At 41.7% G+C, this 19,077-nt stretch overlaps 1 protein-coding gene across 1 annotated transcript; it reads left to right on the top strand.

Annotated features, from left to right (window-relative positions):
- The first annotated feature begins 9,302 nt into the window (after positions 1–9,302).
- Positions 9,303–14,543, top strand: TOC75-III (translocon at the outer envelope membrane of chloroplasts 75-III). The gene is made up of 8 exons (XM_078579297.1): positions 9,303–10,267; positions 10,772–11,047; positions 11,903–12,124; positions 12,249–12,356; positions 12,444–12,635; positions 13,481–13,729; positions 13,806–14,060; positions 14,204–14,543. Exons 1-8 carry the CDS (start codon positions 9,383–9,385, stop codon positions 14,441–14,443), a joined length of 2,427 nt encoding a protein of 808 aa, XP_078435423.1. The 5' UTR covers positions 9,303–9,382; the 3' UTR covers positions 14,444–14,543.
- Positions 14,544–19,077: the final 4,534 nt, after the last annotated feature.

The raw sequence follows: 19,077 nt of genomic DNA, 5'->3' as shown, positions 1-19,077 counted from the left end.
GCCAGCAAGAGAAAGAGAAGAAGAGCAGAGAAGCTGTGAATTTATATAGTGGGCTAAAAGGGGCTAGTGGGCCGGCCCATTAAGAATTAATGGGCCGTGAAGATACCCGAGTAGGGTGTTGCCGTTCGGAATATGGATAGTTGGATACAAACTGGGATTATAGTGCAGGGAGGCGGACGGGACGGTTTTCTCGTCCCAAGACAAAAAAATCGTCCCGTCCGCGAGGTTGGACTTAAATCGGGACGGAAATTCGTCCCGAGACCTCCGGACGTGACGGTTTTCATCCACTCCGACAAAAAAAACCGTCCTGTCCGTAGGTTTCGGACGAAAAAACCGTCTCATCCGTATCCCTGCTCTGATTCCGGATGTCAGATGGGACTATCTTCGTCCTGTCCCGTCCATCGTCCACGTCCCGAACGACCCTGAACTATACTAGTGCAGGGACGCCGATGCGACAGTTCTTTCATCCCAGGACGTCAAAATCATCTCGTCCGTGAGGTTGGACGAAAGTCGGAACGGAAATTTGTCCCGAGACCTCCGGACAGGACAGTTTTTGTCCACTCGGACAAAAAAACCGTCCCTTCTGGAGGTCTCGGACGAAAAAACCGTCGCGTCCGCATCCTTAGACTGACTCCGAACGTCAGACGGGAGGATCTCCGTCCCACCCCATCCATTGACCACGTCCCGGACCATCCGGAACTGTAACTAGGAATGTGCAGTGAGAATTATTGTTTTATTTTATATGTCTATATATATATATCATTTCTACCCCTCATTTCTCTCTCTCTCACTCACTCTTCTCTCCCTCTCCCTCTCAAGTAGGGTTTGATGGTCCTGGTCTGGTCCTGGCTCTTATCAAAGGCCTAAACCTTACCTGAAGTTCGGTATGGTTCTGGTTCATTCTTGCTTGGTCCTTGTCCCAATCAGGTTAACTGGCAATGCCAAAGTCAAAGTACAAAAGTCATGTTTATGGTTATGCTGACTATCAACATAACCAGATTTAGAACAGATGCTAATGAATGTCCCTTCGTCTCCCTTCCCTTCTTTCCCCCTTATCCCTTTATCTCCCTCTCTGGGTCTCCCTCGCTCCATGCCTCTCTTTCTTCATGGATATCTATCAGGGTGAATAGAAAAGGAAGAAAAGTTCAACACAGGAAGAAGATATGATGGGCTCTTGCAGCCCACCTTCAAAGAAGAGCTCCTCTTCATAAAGTGGGCTCCGGCGAACAGTCAAATATGTCATGGCTACAGAAAATCTATCATTTAAATTAAAATATTATTTTTTTAGTTATGATTACCAGACTTCTAATTGAAACTTTAATATTGTCGCATCAATAACCCTAGGATGGGAGAGCTTGTATAAGATTGTGGCATTTAAGGTCTTCATGATAATGATTATCCCACACAATAATATCATGTTCTGCATCAGGTTAGGTGGACATCTCAATGAGGCACCACCAATCTTAGGTTGAATCTGTCCATCATTGTAAATTCATTTACAAACTATAAATACATACAGGAATCTATCTATCCAATCTATCTTGTTGATAATCTGCAAAGATTTGATCCAGACCCAACAAAGCTCCCCCCCACAGCTAAAGTTTCTAGAGAAAGTATCCATTTATTTATCTTTATCTATCTCATTGATACATGTCATCATATTTATCTATCAATGAATGTACTTATCCTAGAACAAATAAACAATTATTTTCTCAATAAAAAAATCAAAATAGTAAGAATTAGTTGTATGACTTACTTTTGAATATTTTATAGAAAAGGAAAATGCCCCTTTTTGTACTTTTTGAATTTTTATTTTTTAGATGAAAAGATAGACATTGGGGGTTCTTTTATTTTTAATATCGAATGACATACAGGATTTGGTCCTAGGCACGACAATCTCTTGAGCCAAAGTATATGTCATAACATCAGGGTATATTAGATAGACATCTATTTGAAAGAAAGCTCAATTGGTGTTTGTGATATTTTCTTGGAAGCATTTTGTGTTTTTGGTTTCTCTTATTTTTGCATTATTGTTCTTAAGAGATAATTTTTACTTCCACATGAAAAGAATTCATCAGTGTTGCATTCATAACTTTTTACTTGTAGAACTTAATCTTCACCAATCAGCTACCATGTCAATGTCGGAGAGTTCTTTACCCCAAATGGAGGACTTGGCTACATGGAATTACCAATAGAGCAAACATGTAATGCATCGGGGCTGCAAGGACGAGTCAAACGGTTCCTAATACTAAATACTTTACACTTGATGGGGATTTTACATATTAGTATAAATTTTTTTTGCAAAGGGTCATCCAAGTGAAGTGACCATCAGACGGCAGTACAAGTGTCTTATAGAGCCATTTCAGATTTGTCAATCCTATATGACATCATGAGTTGAAGGGCACTATTAGTAGGAAGAGGTGTATAGAGGATCTCATGGATGGGGGGCCATCAGGTCCCTTTGGCTGAAAGTGACCCTTGAAGATCAAACATCAAAGGATACGAAGGGCATCATGAGATCATCTGACTCTGTCCATTCCACTGACTTGCCATGGCATTGGATTGATATTGATGTGTGGAAGGAGATGCGGAGATAAGTGATGCAGACTCAGGAGGTCTCTCCTAGTGCACTAGTCATCAAGACATGGATGATAAAGTCATTTAAGAAGATGAAGATCTCAATCCCGCGTATGCTATCTAGTGTCGATCGTGTATCTATCATAGTAGACATGTGGACAGTAGAGAATGATAGTTGCCTGTTGGGGGTAACTATTCATCGGATTGATGCTTATTAGACCTATCATGAGCATGTCCAAATCGTTCACAAGCTCTATGGGAGGCATTATGGGGAGTCTATTGCAAAGACTCTTGTCGCATGCTAGAGGAATTTGGTAAGGAGTCAAAGGTGAATAATGTTAAGTGTATTGCTTTGTAATGGAGTGTTTACTTGTACGATAAAAAAATAACATGATTTCCATTGCAGGTTTTCACAGTGATGATTAAAATGTATCAACTAAAAAAATAATGATGGACATATTAGATAGAAAAGTATGCACTAGAAACATGGGGTTCAATGTTTTTTGACAAATTCCATAAGTTTGCACTCATAGTGAGCATTTTCATACATGCATCACTAGAGAGCTTTTTATCCCTATGGGGGCGCACATAATGGAGGAAGAGAGTGATGTCAACATGACTACCAACCTTTTATGATAGCGATTTAAAGGTAGAGAGACTAGATAAGGACATCTCATCGTTGAGATACACTATTCTATAGGCGACATGGGAACTAAAGTGAGAATAGTAGTTCAGGCTATTTGTCGAATAACAAAGCATGAAATATATAATGTGGATCTCATTAGGACTCAAATTTTAAGCCAAGGTTACCTATTATGGATCGCTTGTCTGCTCGACATGGTGGAGTAGCACTCGCGAGATGCAAGTGGAAGTAATTATAAAGCAAGATGCGATGAATGCAGGGGTTGCATTCTTCATATCGGGGTAACCAAAAAAAGGTCTCTTGCAAAGAATGGGATATGCTCAAGGGCTTTGATGGAAATATATGTGGCCGGCAAGCCAATCACACATTCCGCATCTCGTTCCATATTCATTAATAGAACATATTCATTATAGTGCACGTGTGATGCTCATAATGAAGTCCATGAATACATGATCTGACTTAGTGAATTACGGAGATCACTAGTCTTTAAGCATGTGTTCTAAACATTCCTATTCAAAGGATACGCGAGAAGGACATCAAAGTATCCGGATAGAATAGCACTATCTAGCCTCACTCATATGATGAGTATGGCCGGTCCCGTAGCCATTAGTGTGGCGACACTAAGGATAGATAGTTCTCTGAATTGATCCGTACGAATCCCTGAATGGTATTATACCGAACTGTCAATCAGGTTGATTCACGTCACGGTTGTGTAAGTGGTCCTTAGACCTGAGACACCAAAGACGTCTTGTGGACAAACGGTTGTACTTTGGCTATGGCCAACGAGTCTCTAATCATGGGATTCTAAACGGTCTTAGTTCGGGTGCATCAAGAAGTACACGAAGGCGATTGAGTGGTCAAGATGGGATCGTCCACCCTCGGTATAAGAGGTGACAGCTCAAGGAAGACGATGCAATGAAGTCCTTGGCCAAGGCAGTGAAATATCGGAGAAGAGTTCTCCGATGATTATCGAATGCATCAATACTTGCTCGGATGACCGACTAGAGTTTGACAGTTGACCATACCCTAAATCGTCTAAGGAGCGTCAAGTGGATGAGGGATTATACATACACGGTAACTGATGATGAACAGGTTCCATGAGTGAGTCGATACACGCTCCTTTGTATCTTCTAGGACACGAGGTGTAGCTTGGCACCCCACGTGTTGGAGTCTCGACCTATCGATTAGGTTAAATCGATCCGACGTTAATTAATCTATATGATGATATAGTTAATTAATTTGGAAGGCCAATAAAGGTTATTGGGCCGTTGGAGTCGTTAACTAGACTGATACATGGGCCTAGAGGGTCACACGCAAATGGTCTTTTAGACGTTGGAAGATATACTTAAGTTTTGGAGGTTTTTATGAAAAATACCCACTTAGTATAAATAGGGGAAGGCCCTGAACGAAATTCACCCAGGCCAGAATTGTTCAGGGGCCTTTCCCCTTCTTCTCCACTCTCCCCACACCCCCTCTCTCTCCCCGATGTGATCGGGATGACGTAACAACGCCGACGGAGAAAGAACGGAGCTCGTCAACGAGAAGGAGGAGATCCGACGTGTCAAGGACCGCGTGGATACGTCTAGAGGCTGCACACTTGAGCAGCTCTACTTGTCTCGCTCCGGGATCGAAGAAATCACGAATCAGATTCGTGCAAAGGTACGCCGTTTCAATGTTTTTGTTGATGTTGTTCGATTCGCAAAGAGTCGTCCGCTGCGCATCGTTTTGTTCTGTTCATCCAAGTCAAGGCCTCTAGAACCCAACAGGCTTTACCTTATTATTGGTCTATTTGCGCACCCAACAGATAATGTAAGCCAGTTGATAGAGTTAATTGCTGGAGATGTCCTTCTCCTAGTGCAAGCATTATCGTGGCATATGGAGGATGTCAAAAAGTGGGTTATTGAATCCATTTTTTCACAGGCAAGAGATGACCTCAGGATGAGCATGATTCATTGACAGTTGTGTGCCTCGCCATGCAATAAAAAATGGCCGAATATGAGAATTTCCTCTAGAGCAATGATTCAATCCTTGTTGTTGTACTACTTTACCCATTTTACAAGAGGGAAATGTTTAATGAGGCATCCCACTCAAAGGTAATCTCCTATATTTTTGACGTATTATCCCTATTGCACTAGAAGGGGCACATGATAGATGTGATATAAAAATATACGTCAACAACAACTATCAAGGGCCTAAGTCAATCATGCCCTTATAAATGAACCTGCTATTAGGGATCACCAGCTTCTCCTCTAGAGGAATTTGAAACCTTCCAACATATTATAAACCAAGGAGAGGGTGAAACTGAGCGCAACTGGTGGGGTAGTAAAAATTTTTTCATCCACCCTGTGCGAACAAAGATTGGATGTGAATTTCTATCAGTTTTTGCAAGTGCTCCATCAGAGCTATTGTTTTTGGCTACATAATGCACTTGTAACCTACAACTAATCTCAATTGGAGGGACTGAGAATCAAGGTTCTCATTTGTGTTAAGTATTGGTCTTGAGCGGAAAAAATGCTATGATGTTTATCTTGTCAATGACATCAATGCCCAACCAGAAACATTATGTATTAGTCACCTTTATCATTAATGTTCGTCATATAGATAGTGCATAAATTCCCATATTAATTTTTTTGTACCTCTATAATTTCAGATGTCACCGAGCTTAATGGGTGATAGAGCTTGTAGGAGAGGAAGAATGTGTTCATTTAGTCCCCAAAGCCTCGTATTGGAGATGCAACAACACATCCAATTCACAATTTCAATTACCCGTGCAACACCTCAAAACATTCTATTTTGTCAATTGTATAGTCTCAGAATATTTTTTACTCTTTAAAGCTGGAATATATTGGATCTTTTTATTGCACAAAGTTATGACCTTTGTTTCTCTATAGAAATTTTACATTGAAAATGCGATGTCAAATCTAACATGTACCATGGAGTTTATTATAGACATCAGTAATGCTCGACCATAAGAATGTAAAAGCCCAACCTTGATGCATACCGCACAAGATTGTGTGACTACTTCTACATTATCTAGTCAAGTAATCTGAATACCCCAGTATGATGGAAATACACGTGGATGGCAACCAAATCACACATTTGATAGCTCATTCCAAATTCATTACTACATTGTATTCATTATAGTGCATGTGTGATGCTTATAATGAAGTCTGTGAATATATGATCAAATTTAGTGAATTATGATGAGATTGTAATACGGAGATCACCAGTCTTCAAGCATGTTTCTCAAATATCTCTATTCAAAGGATACTCTATAAGGATATTTAAGTATTCAGATAGAGTAGCATTATCAAGCCTCACTCATATGACGAGTAAGGCCAGTCCGATAGCCACTAGTATGGAGACACTTTGGATAAATAGTGATTTGAAAAGAGTTATATAATAATATCTGAACACATCAGTACTAACTTGGATGACCAATTAGGGTTTGAAAGTTGACCATACTAACTTGAATGAGGGAGTATATGTACACGATAACCAATTATGGACATATTTCATGAGTGAGTCGACATACACTCCTTCGTGTCTTTTAGAGCATGAAGTGTAGCTTAGCACCCCACATGTTGGAGATTCAACTTGTAGATTGGGTTAAATAGTTGATGAATTTGGAAGGCCAATAAATATTATTGTGCCATTGGAGTCATTAAATAGATTGATACACATGCCTATAGGGTCACATACAAATGGTCTTTTGGGCGTAGGAATATATACTTAAAATTTGGGTTTTTTAATAAAAATACACATTTAATATAAATAATAGGAGGGATCTTCCCCTTATTCTCCCTTCTCCCCTTAGCTCCAATTCATTCCCAATGTAATCAGAACGGCATAACAATGACAATAGAGGGTGAATGGAGCTCATCAAGGAAAAGGAGGAGATTTCATGTGTCAATAATCGAGTGGATATATCTAGAGTCTGCACACATGAGCAACTCAACATGTTTAACTCAATTATGTGCGATCAACTTAACATAGTAGCTTAACATGTCGAGTGATTCGATCATTAGTTCTGTTGATGTTGTTTTGATTCTGTCCAAGTCTAGTACTGGAATCATTCTAAGTTTTGATCCAGATCAAGGCCCAAAAACCCAACAGAGAGTGAGAGTTATAAGCTCAGGTTCTGAATCTTAAGATGACAACAATTGAAAGGGAGAATCAATTTGAGATGCCAGCACATCAAATGTTCTTCAATTCTCAAGGGAGCAAATATAACTAGAACAAAAAAAATCCTCACTAGCCTTACACTTGATCCAGTTGACCCCTCAATAGAGACACAAATCTTAGATAGTCACGAGACTTACTTTGATATGTGAAGCAGTCACATTTATTGGATCCAATACAACTTCTCCCCAATTTTGATTGAGTCAAGTCGCCTATATCCACTTTTAATGGCCATCCCCACCATCCCAAAGAAGAGCACAGTGGCAATGGATGGCATGTGGAATGAAACATTATGTGACCTCACACCTGAACAAGCCAGTTGTCTTTACTTACCATATTTACATTTAGATTACGTGTTTGGTTGTCTCCTATATTTATTTCAATGTGTAACTTTAATTTAACATCAGAATTTTTTTGTACTAAAATTCAAGATAGACCTTAATTAATTTTATCGAATATAATAAAAAAATAATAAGTAACCATATGATTTACACAAAGGTAGGTTATCAAGAGACTGGAGGTTCGAGTGTACATTTTCAGTTTGAGGAGTGTAGAGCTCCTTATTTTATTATAATAACATTGAGTGCAATTTTATGGAATTCTAAATTATAACTTTATTGCAAACCTTATTGTATAGCAAATCAACATCCGGCCAACCATGCAGAATGGTTTCCTCATGGAGTTACCCCATAATCAGTAACTCTTTCTAACGTTTATGGTTAAAAATTCAAGCTCATAATCCTCATCAAAAAGCATTCAAACATGATCTTGTAAAACAGGTCAATCCAAATTATTATTCTAATATTGAATTAATCATTATTTTGATGATCACGCTATTTCAATTATTATTCTAATACTCTTTAAGAATGATGCAAATCTTATTGAAAATCTTATCGTATATCAAATCAATAGCCGGCCAACCATCACGAATGATTCCCTCATGGAGTTGCCTGATAATTATTACCTCCTTATAACGTATATGATTCAAATTTTAAGTTCATAGTCCTCACCAAAAATATTCCAACCAGGATAATAAAAAAACAGTTCAACAAAAGCTATGATTATAATATTGATAAGCCTTGTTTTTTATCACATTATTGGAAATATTAAAGATTATTATCTTGATGATCAATTTCAATATTTGACAGTAGCACCCAACGTACAAAAAAACAATGACTTGATCGAAAATCTTGCAGCGCCTCAAATCAACAGCTCAATCAAAATTGTCATTCTAATATTAAAGTAAGCATTATCTTGATGATCAATTTCAATATTTGATAGTGGTGCCCTACTAAAAAAACCAATTACTGTATTGAAAATCTTGCCGCACATCAAATCAAATGCTGAATCAAAATCCTTTAAAACTGGTTGAAAAAAACAGCCAAATCAAAATTATTAAGATTAATCTTAACGGAAAGGCATCTTCATGTTACGAAGTAGACATGGTCGTTCTGTTTTGTTCATTTTAAACGAACAAAAAATTCGCACAAAAAAACCGCACAGGGCCTTTTCAAAAACGAACAAAAATCGCACAAAGCGAACAAAAGAACCGCACACGGATCTGTGCGATGTTCTGTTCGAATTTGTTTTTGTTCTGTTCGGAAATCCGAATAGAACGAACAATTCGCACAAATTGGCACAAAGAGAACAGAACGTCCATGTCTAATGAAGATTTAGATTCAGGGGCGAATTTAGCAGCGTGAAGATTTGGTTCTTTCTTCAAGAACTGAAAGATAAGTTCCCGAAGAATTAAAATTATCAGTCCAATCTTAAATTAAGCATTAAGTTCAAGATCAAATTGCACTATCCGATAACAGATATCGGATCCGAGACAACGGGTAGTAGCAGAGACACCCTACTAGTAAAAAGAGAAAAGAAAACCCCCCAAAACCTCGATTTTTTTTTCTATCTTCTCGGGCATCCTCTCCGCCGCACCTGATCCTCTTCTCGCCGCCCCCCCCCTTCCCACCAATCTCCGCCATGGCGATGCCCTTCAAGAACCAGGCCATGGCCGGAGCTCGGCCCATCTCCGGCCCTCCCAAGCCCCCCCGCCACCCCACCATAGCCATGATGTCTTCATCTTCCTCGTCTTCTCCGTCTTCTTCTTCCTCTTCCTCCTCCTCCTCCTCCCTGCGCAACAAATTCCTGGCCCTCTCCTCCGGAGCCCTCGGCGCCGGCCTCATCTTCCACCTCTCCCCCCTCTCCTCCCTCCTCCCCGCCGGCGGAATCGGCGACTCCGGCGGCTTCGGCAGCGGCGGAGGCGGCGGCGGCGGCGGCGGCGGCGGCGGCGGCGGAGGCGGCGGAGGCAGCGGCGGAGAGGGTTTCTGGTCGTGGGTTTTCTCCTCCTCCCCCGCCATGGCCAAGGACGACGAGCAAGAGGGCGCGGATTGGGACTCCCACGGCCTGCCCGCCAATCTCGTCATCCCCTTGGCGAAGCTCAGCAGCTTGAAGCGCTACAAGGTCTCCGAGATCCTCTTCCTCGACCGGCGAAGGGGGAATAGCACGGCCGGAGCGGACGACTCCTTCTTTGAGATGGTCTCGCTCCGGCCGGGGGGGGTCTATACCAGGGCGCAGCTTCAGGCCGAGCTCGACACGCTCGCCACCTGCGGGATGTTCGAGAAGGTGGACCTCGACGGGAAGACCAAGCCCGACGGAACTGTGGCCGTGACCGTCTCCTTCGTGGAGAGTACTTGGCAGTCCGCCGACTCGTTTCGCTGCATCAACGTGGGTCTGCTGCCGCAGTCCAAGGTGGTGGAGATGGACCCGGACATGACTGATAGGGAGAAGCTGGACTACTTCCGAGGCCAGGAGAGGGAGTACAGGAGGAGGATTGAGCGGTCCAGGCCTTGCCTTCTTCCTGACCAGGTTTCTTTCTTCATTTTTCTTCATATTTTCCTTCATTTTACTTCATTTTTTGGTGCTGGGAATCGATCCAGCCGTGCCCAGAAGGGTAAGAGCAAGTGGGTTGGTTTATTTTCTTCATTTTTCTTCATATTTTGGTGTAATTTTGGTTCTGGGAATCGTTCCAGCCCTGCCCAGAAGGGTTAGAGCAAATGGGTTGGTTTATTTTCTTCATTTTTTGGTGTAATTTTGGTGCTGGGAATCGATCCAGCCCTGCCCAGAAGGGTTAGAGCAAGTGGGTTGGTTTATTTGCTTCATTTTTCTTCATTTTTTGGTGTAATTTTGGTGCTGGGAATCGTTCCAGCCCTGCCCAGAAGGGTTAGAGCAATTGGGTTGGTTTATTTTCTTCATTTTTCTTCATTTTTTGGTGTAATTTTCGTGCTGGGAATCGATCCAGCCCTGCCCAGAAGGGTTAGAGCAAGTGGGTTGGTTTATTTTTAAGGGAATTTTGTGTTTTGGTCTGACCAGGTTAAGAAGGAGGTCAGGCAGATGTTGAGGGAGCAGGGGAAGGTGAGCGCGAGGCTGCTGCAGAGGATAAGGGACAGGGTGCAGAGGTGGTACCACGATGAAGGGTATGCCTGCGCGCAGGTGGTGAATTTTGGGAATTTGAATACCAAGGAGGTTGTCTGTGAGGTGGTGGAGGGGGATGTTACGCAGCTGGTTATCCAGTTCCAGGATAAGCTCGGCAACGTCTGCGAGGGGAACACCCAGCTTGGTGTTGTTCGCAGGGAATTGCCCTCTCAGGTCGCTCATCCATCCATCATTCATTCATTCATTCATTCATTCATCCATTCATCCATTCAAATTGGTTTCAATTGTCATCATTGTCAATGTTGGCGTCAATGTCGTCGTCGATGACGTCATCAGTGTCCTCTCCAATGGCATCGTCAATGTCATTGATGTGGACCAATTTTTAGGCTGTTGGCAATGATGTAGAAGTTGATGATGATGATGGGGATCATGGACGGGTTATGCCCCTTGTCAGCCAGTCGACTTTGTATAATTCTGGTATAAAAAAGCGTGAACCCTGTCAACCAGCTTGGTAAATTTTCCTTAAGCATGGAGAATGGCGACATCGTTGATATCTGCCAATGTCATTGATTAGGTATTAATTGTCGTCGATGTTGTAAGAATGCAACAAGCCCAGTAGAAAAAATGACAAGGATAATCGGGACAACAAACCCTTGTCATCTGAAAGAGTAATAAATGGAATTATCCTCTAGTCGTCATTCATCATCCATCTTTCTTGTTCTCATAATGAAAGCAAATGACAAGGACGATGACAAACACATCATTGTCCTCTCATCGATGTCCATGGTGACAACAGACCCTTCTTCACCCTTTGCATCTTGATGAATTATTAGGTTCATGGTTGGGTTCGGCACTCCTTAACCGTCAATGCCATCGACCTTTGTTGATGTTGAGGGTTGTTTTATGTGGTTGACAATGACATTAAAGTTGCCTCCATCATCATTGAATTGTCAAACGTTTGTTAATGTCAATGTCATCTTCACAATCTCAAAAAACGTCTTTACTAATTGTGTCCGATCGCTGATGAAGATCTAAGAAATGTTTGTTTTTCTTGATGGTAATTTGCAGTTGCAAAGAGGGCATGTGTTCAATATTGAGGCAGGGAAGCAGGCACTGAGAAACATCAACTCTCTGGGTCTTTTCTCCAACATTGAGGTGAACCCACGTCCAGACGAGAAAAACGAAGGAGGAATCATCGTGGAGATTAAGCTGAAAGAGCTCGAGCAAAAGTCTGCTGAAGTCAGCACAGAGTGGAGCATCGTTCCGGGCCGACAAGGGAGGCCCACTCTGGTACGATAATCCATCTTTCATTTGCTGCGTGATGGATGGACTACACAATGTATCCTTTGACTGGAACTGAGAATTTGTTTCTTACTTTTCAATTAACTTTTGGGCTGAAAATTGGGTGTTCCAGGCTTCAATACAGCCGGGGGGAACTGTTTCTTTTGAGCACCGGAATATCAATGGCTTGAACAGGTCTATCTTGGGTTCTGTAACTTCCAGCAATCTCTTAAACCCCCAGGTGAGAACATGACTCATAAGAGCAGAAACTTCTGTCGTCTTTTTCTCCTTCGAGCAAGACTTTGATTGATTGGGCCATGTTTTTCAGGATGATCTGTCTTTTAAGCTGGAGTATGTTCATCCGTATCTGGATGGCATCTTCAGCTCCCGGAACCGAACCTTCCGAACAAGCTGCTTCAATAGCCGGAAGCTGAGTCCAGTCTTCACTGGCGGGCCCGGAATGGATGAAGTTCCCCCAATCTGGATCGACCGGGTCGGGGTCAAAGCCAACATAACTGAGGTATCATTCTTTACTTGTTTTTTATGGGTTTTTGAAGCTTGGGGTCCTTTTCTTCTGGGTCTTTGAAACTTTGAGCTTTTCTTTTTAAGTCTTTGAAACTGAATCTTTATTTCTGACTCATTGAAAGTTTGTGACTGTTTTCTTCTGGGTCTTTGAACCTTTGCCTCCTCTGTTGTTCCCGAGTCTTTGTAATTTAGCATTTTTTTCTTTGGGGTCTTTGGATCTTTGGATCCTTTTTTTCTTGTCTTTGAAGCTTTGCATTTTTTTCTTCTGGCTCTTTGATACTTTTTTTTTCCTTCCTGGTCTTTGAATTAGACCTTTTTTCTTTCTGGATCATTGAAATTTTGAACTCTTAGATATTTGTTCCTTCCTGGTCTTTGAAAAATTGGACCCTCTCTTCTGGGTCATTGAAACTTTTAAATCTTTTTCCTCTGCAACATTGAATCTTTCTTTATTCATCTTTCGTGGGACTGAATCTTTTAGATCTTTCTTCCTTCCAGGTCCTTGAAATTTTACATTTTTTACCTTCCAGGCCACTGAGATTTATAGATATTTTTCCTTCCAGGGTCTTTGAATTTTTGCATCTTGTAATCTTCCGGTCATTGAAACTTGTCGATCGTTTTTCCTTGGTGGGCCTTTAAAATTTTGGATCTTTTTCCCCTCGGACTTTGAAACTTGTCCTTTTCTCCTGGATCTTTGAAATTTTGCATATTTTCTCATCTGGGTCTTTGAAACTTTGGGTTCTTTCTCCTGGGTCTTTTTTTAGGAATTTTTCCTGGGTTTTTGATAATTTAAGTCTTTTCATTCTGAGACTTTGAAAATTGGGATATTTTGTTTGGTTGCAGAACCTCACTCGTCAGAGCAAGTTCACCTACGGGCTGGTGATGGAGGAGATCACGACGAGGGACGAGACTAGCAGCATTTGCACCAATGGCACCCGTGGCCTCCCTTCTGGCGGCCTGAATATGAACGGCCCACCAACCACCCTCAGCGGCACTGGCGTTGACCGCATGGCCTTCGCCCAGGCCAACATAACCCGCGACAACACCCGGTTCGTCAACGGTGCCATTATCGGTGACAGAAATGTCTTCCAGGTAAATAAAAAAAAATTCCTTCTTGAATCCTAGAAACTTGGAAGGAGTTGTTTCTAAGGATTTGGTGTATTGGCAGGTGGACCAGGGTCTAGGCATTGGCAGTGCTTTCCCCTTCTTCAACCGACACCAGCTGACGATAACCCGGTTCCTCCAGCTGAAGGAGGTGCCAGAGGGGGCTGGGAAGCCACCACCACCAGTGTTGGTCCTACATGGCCACTATGGTGGCTGCGTGGGTGACCTGCCCTCCTATGATGCCTTCACCCTCGGTGGCCCCTACTCCGTCAGAGGTTATAACATGGGAGAGCTGGGAGCTTGCCGCAGCCTCCTCGAGGTTGGACTGGACTGAGTCCATTCTCTTTTTAGGATTCAGGGTTTAGGGTTATTGAGTTCTTACTATTTAGGGTTGGGTTATATTATAACTTTTGACCTTACCATATTTGGTGTTTGACCTTTTTTCCATTTTTGGAACTGCAGCTAGCAGCAGAGCTGCGAGTGCCAGTTAAGAACACGCATGTGTACGTGTTTGCGGAGCATGGAAATGACCTGGGGAGTTCCAAGGACGTGAAGGGGAACCCAACAGAGTTCTTCCGGAGAGCCGGGCAAGGCTCCTCATATGGTGTTGGTGTCAAGCTCGGCCTCATCCGTGCAGAGTACGCTGTTGATCACAACGCGGGCACCGGCGCAGTCTTCTTCCGCTTTGGAGAGCGCTTCTAGAGCTGCTTCCCAAATAAAATTAGATTAAAAAACTGAGATTTTGGTTTGCATTCTTGGCTTGGAATTTTGGCCCATTTATTTGGTACATCTGATTGGGGCACGAGTGGATATGGATTGACACTAAGGGGTAGGGTGCTACTATAATGATATTTATCTAGTATCAGATATTGCAATATATGTCATCCTTAAACACAGACTCCTGACATCAAATCTGGTATTGTTTCTAGAGTGGATATCAGAAAATAATACTAATGGATATCATAAGTCTCGTAACAAGACTAGGATAATGATAACATTAAAACTACAATTTTGATAACAGAAAGGATAAGAGATAACATGAATATAAACCTATTTTGAAACAACTATCTTTAATAAAGTTGGTCTAAATTTTTCTACATTTCATGGCACTGAATTTAATTATTGTATAATTATAATGTAGGATTCTGACAATTGAATGTATGGAAATACATACAAAAGATGTATAATATTTTTTCAGAGTTTAAAGTAACTGATCCAGCTCTTATATCATGATATATTCTTCTAATGATGCCAACATGATGCAGCACAAAGACATTAATCAATTAGTGACAAAGTAATAGGGCTCAGTCCAGATGGTGAGGATGCTTAGCTACAAAAGGCATGAGAAAATGCTAGGTTGGAAAAGAGATGAGAGAACTAGCACGAAAAGGATAGGTTTTTAACCCATAAAGACAATTCATCTGTGGCTGTTGTAGGAGGTTTCATCCTAACTTTAATCCTTGAACAGAATGAACAAAAATAAAGACAGTAAGTAAAACATGGCAGGTGCAAATGGGAAGCAAATGTGGGCCTCCTAGCAGCGATTTCTGCACAAAGTGATTCATTCCACAAGCCATCCATAACTGGGGTGGGGATGGCTATTGGGCTGCCATAATGGTGACAACAGATTTTGTGGACTCTCTAACATAGAGGATGCATCAAATCTGATGCTGGTCCCACACAATCACCATTTGGGAAAAGTGGTAGCACCTCTAGTAGATGTACATATAGTAGCTGACTCAGATGTGGAACTCAGCCACAGGGTTAAAAAGGATAGGTGGAAAAAAACAGGGGGTCACCCAGATAAATGAAATTTGCCCTTGTGAGAACAAGAGATTTTTCACCCAATGGATCAAGGATTAGGTCTGTGTTAGTAGCATTTGCTTTCAGGGTAGTGTCGTTAGACATTGTGTCTAGTATGCCAATGTTGTCTTCATCAAATTCAGAATCTGATTTGATGACGTTTGCACTAGAATCTCTGGGTTTCTTGTCTAGGCATTGTAGGAGTAGCCAACTCGAAAAAAGTTGTGGGGAATCTGTCAAAGTTTGGCTTCGGCTTTCTCATGTGGTAGCAGGATAGATCAATGCAATGAAGACAGGACATTGAGACTAGATCTGTATTCTAGAAATATCCATGGTTGCTGCTAGATTTCTCCTTCCGTGTTATAAATTAAGAGAGAAGTAAAAAGGAACTGGACAAGTCTCCAAAGCCTTACAACCTAAAAACTTGAAAGCATAGAAAATATTTTGGAATAATACATTGAGCAAGAGATAATGTTTTTAGATTCGATAGGATTGATAAAAAATAAGAATTAGAATAAAAAGTTATTTATCTTAAGGATTTATAACACTCTATATTAAAATAAACATATGAATTTTATATCATTTTAAACTAAAATGTCATTTTGCCACATTTCACAATCTGATTGTTCAGATTGTAGCTAATCATTCGTGCACCCAATCTATAGCTGTGACCATGATTAAATATAAGATTGATTGTGAAACAGTTGTATTCTAGAGACCTAGATTTGGATGAAGAAATGGAAACCATCCATAGCGGAAGACTTTTGTGAAATCTCACGGCATTGATGAAATCATGAAACGAAGTACCTTTGCACGGATCGCATCCATGATTTCTTGGATCCCAGAGTCAGACAAGTCAATCTGCTCAAAGTGTGCAGCCTCTAGATGTATCCATGCGATCCTCGACACGTCAAATATCCTCCTTCTCATTGACGAGCCCCGTTCTACCTCCACCGTCATCGTTACGCCGTCCTGATCGCGTTGGGGATGGAGAGGGGGTGTGGGGAGAAGGGAGAAGAAGGGGAAAGACCACTGAACAATTCTATCATGGGTGAATTTCATTGAGGGCCTTCCCCTATTTATATTAAGGGGATATTTTTCATAAAACCCCCCAAAACTTAAAGTATATCTTCCGACGACCAAAAGACCATTTGCGTGTGACCCTCTAGGCCCATGTATCAGTCTAGTTAACGAATCCAATGGCCCAATTACCTTTATTGGCCTTCCAAATTAATTAACTATATCGACATGTAGATTAATTGACGTCGGATCTATGTAACCCAATCGATAGGTTGAGTTTCCAACACGTGGGGTGCCAAGCTACACCTTGTGTTCTAGAAAATACAAAGGAGTGTGTATCGACTCACTCAGGGAACCTATTCGTCATCAGTTACTATGTATGTGTAGTCCCTCATCCACTTGACGCTCCTTGGACGACTTAGGGTATGGTCAACTGTCAAATAACCTAATCGGTCATCCGAGTTAGTACTAATGCGCTCGAAAATCATTAGAGAACTCTTCTCCAATATTTCACTGCCTTGGCCAAGGACTTCATCGCATCATCTTCCTTGAGTTGTCACCTCTTATACTAACGGTGGACGATCCCATCTTGACCACACAATCGTATTCGTGAACTTCTTGATGTACCCGAACTAAGATCGTTTAGAATCCTATGATTAGAGACATGTTGGTCATTGTCAAAGTACAAACGTTTATCCACAAGACGTCTTTGGTGTCTTAAGTCTAAGGACCACTTAAAAAATTGTGATGTGAATCAACCTGATTGATACTTCAGTATAATACCATTCAGGGGTTCATATTGATCAATTCAGTAAACTCTTTCCACTAAATAGCACCCACTATCTATCCTTAGTGTCTCCACACTAATGACCACGAGAACGGCCGTACTCACCATATGAGTGAGGCTAGTAGTGTTATTCTATCCGGATACTGTGATGTCCTTCTCGTGTATTCTTCGAATAGGAATATTTAGAACACATGCTTAAAGACTAAAGATGTCCATATTATGATCTCATCATAATTCACTTAGTCTGATCATGTATTCATGGACTTCATTAAAAGCATCACATGTGCACTATAATGAGTATGTTCTATTAGTTAAGATGGAACGAGACATGGAATGTGTGATTGGCTTGTGGGCCACATATATTTCCATTGATAGTCCCACCAGGGCATCACCAATTACGATGCTATAATACACCAAGCAAGAATAGACATTTCTGTTGGGTTCTATAGGCCTTGACTTGGATGAACAAATCAAAAATGATGCGCAGCAGAAGACTTTTGACAATCGAACAGCATCAACAAAAAACATTAAAACAAGTTACCTTTGCACGAATCTCATTTGTGATTTCTTCAATCCCAGAGCGAGACGAGTCAAACTGCTCAAGTGTTCAGCCTCTAGACGTATCCACGCGGTCCTCGGCACGTCGGATCTCCTCCTTCTCATTGATGAGCTCCGTTCTTTCTCCGTCGGCGTCGTTACGTCATCCCGATCACATCAGGGATGGAGAGGGGGTGTGGGGAGAGTGGAGAAGAAGGGGAAAGGCCCCTGAACAATTCTGGCCTGGGTGAATTTCGTTCAGGGCCTTCCCCTATTTATACTAAGTGGGTATTTTTCATAAAAACCCCCAAAACTTAAGTATATCTTCTAACGTCTAAAAGACCATTTGCGTGTGACCCTCTAGGCCCATGTATCAGTCTAGTTAACGACTCCAACGGCCCAATAACCTTTATTGGCCTTCCAAATTAATTAACTATATCATAATATAGATTAATTAACGTCGAATCGATTTAACCCAATCGATAGGTCGAGACTCCAACACGTGGGGTGCCAAGCTACACCTCGTGTCCCAGAAGATACAAAGGAGTGTGTATCGACTCACTCATGGAACCTGTTCATCATCAGTTACCGTGTATGTATAATCCCTCATCCACTTGACGCTCCTTGGACGACTTAGGGTATGGTCAACTGTCAAACCCTAATCGGTCATCCGAGTTAGTACTGATGCATTCGAAAATCATCGGAGAACTCTTCTCCGATATTTCACTGCCTTGGCCAAGGACTTCGTTGCATCGTCTTCCTTGAGCTTTCACCTCTTATACCGAGGGTTGGCGATCCCATCTTGACCACTCAATCGCCTTCGTGTACTTATTGATGCACCCGAACTAAGACCATTTAGAATCCCATGATTAGAGACTCGTTGGCCATAGCCAAAGTACAACCGTCCGTCCACAAGATGTCTTTGGTGTCTCAAGTCTAAGGACCACTTACACAACCGTGACGTGAATCAACCTGATTGACAGTTTGGTATAATACCATTCAAGGATTCGTACGGATCAATTCAGTGAACTCTTTCTGCTAAAGAGCACCCACTATCTATCCTTAGTGTCGCCACACTAATGGCTACGGGACCGGCCATACTCATCATATGAATGAGGCTAGATAGTGCTATTCTATCCGGATACGTTGATGTCCTTCTCGCGTATCCTTTGAATAGGAATGTTTAGAA

Source organism: Wolffia australiana, chromosome 8 (assembly GCF_029677425.1).
Source record: "Wolffia australiana isolate 7733 chromosome 8, ASM2967742v1".
In the NCBI taxonomy this organism is placed as follows: domain Eukaryota; kingdom Viridiplantae; phylum Streptophyta; class Magnoliopsida; order Alismatales; family Araceae; genus Wolffia; species Wolffia australiana.
This window is presented reverse-complemented; position numbering and strand designations above follow the sequence as displayed.

What these genes read in the sequence shown, in the direction of transcription:
- TOC75-III (XM_078579297.1), top strand. Translation starts at nt 9,383, where the DNA reads ATGGCGATGCCCTTCAAGAACCAGGCCATGGCCGGAGCTCGGCCCATC. An exon ending in TCAAAGCCAACATAACTGAG is followed by an intron (nt 12,636 to 13,480) that starts GTATCATTCTTT and finishes GTTTGGTTGCAG; the next exon opens with AACCTCACTCGTCAGAGCAA. An exon ending in CTTGCCGCAGCCTCCTCGAG is followed by an intron (nt 14,061 to 14,203) that starts GTTGGACTGGAC and finishes TTGGAACTGCAG; the next exon opens with CTAGCAGCAGAGCTGCGAGT.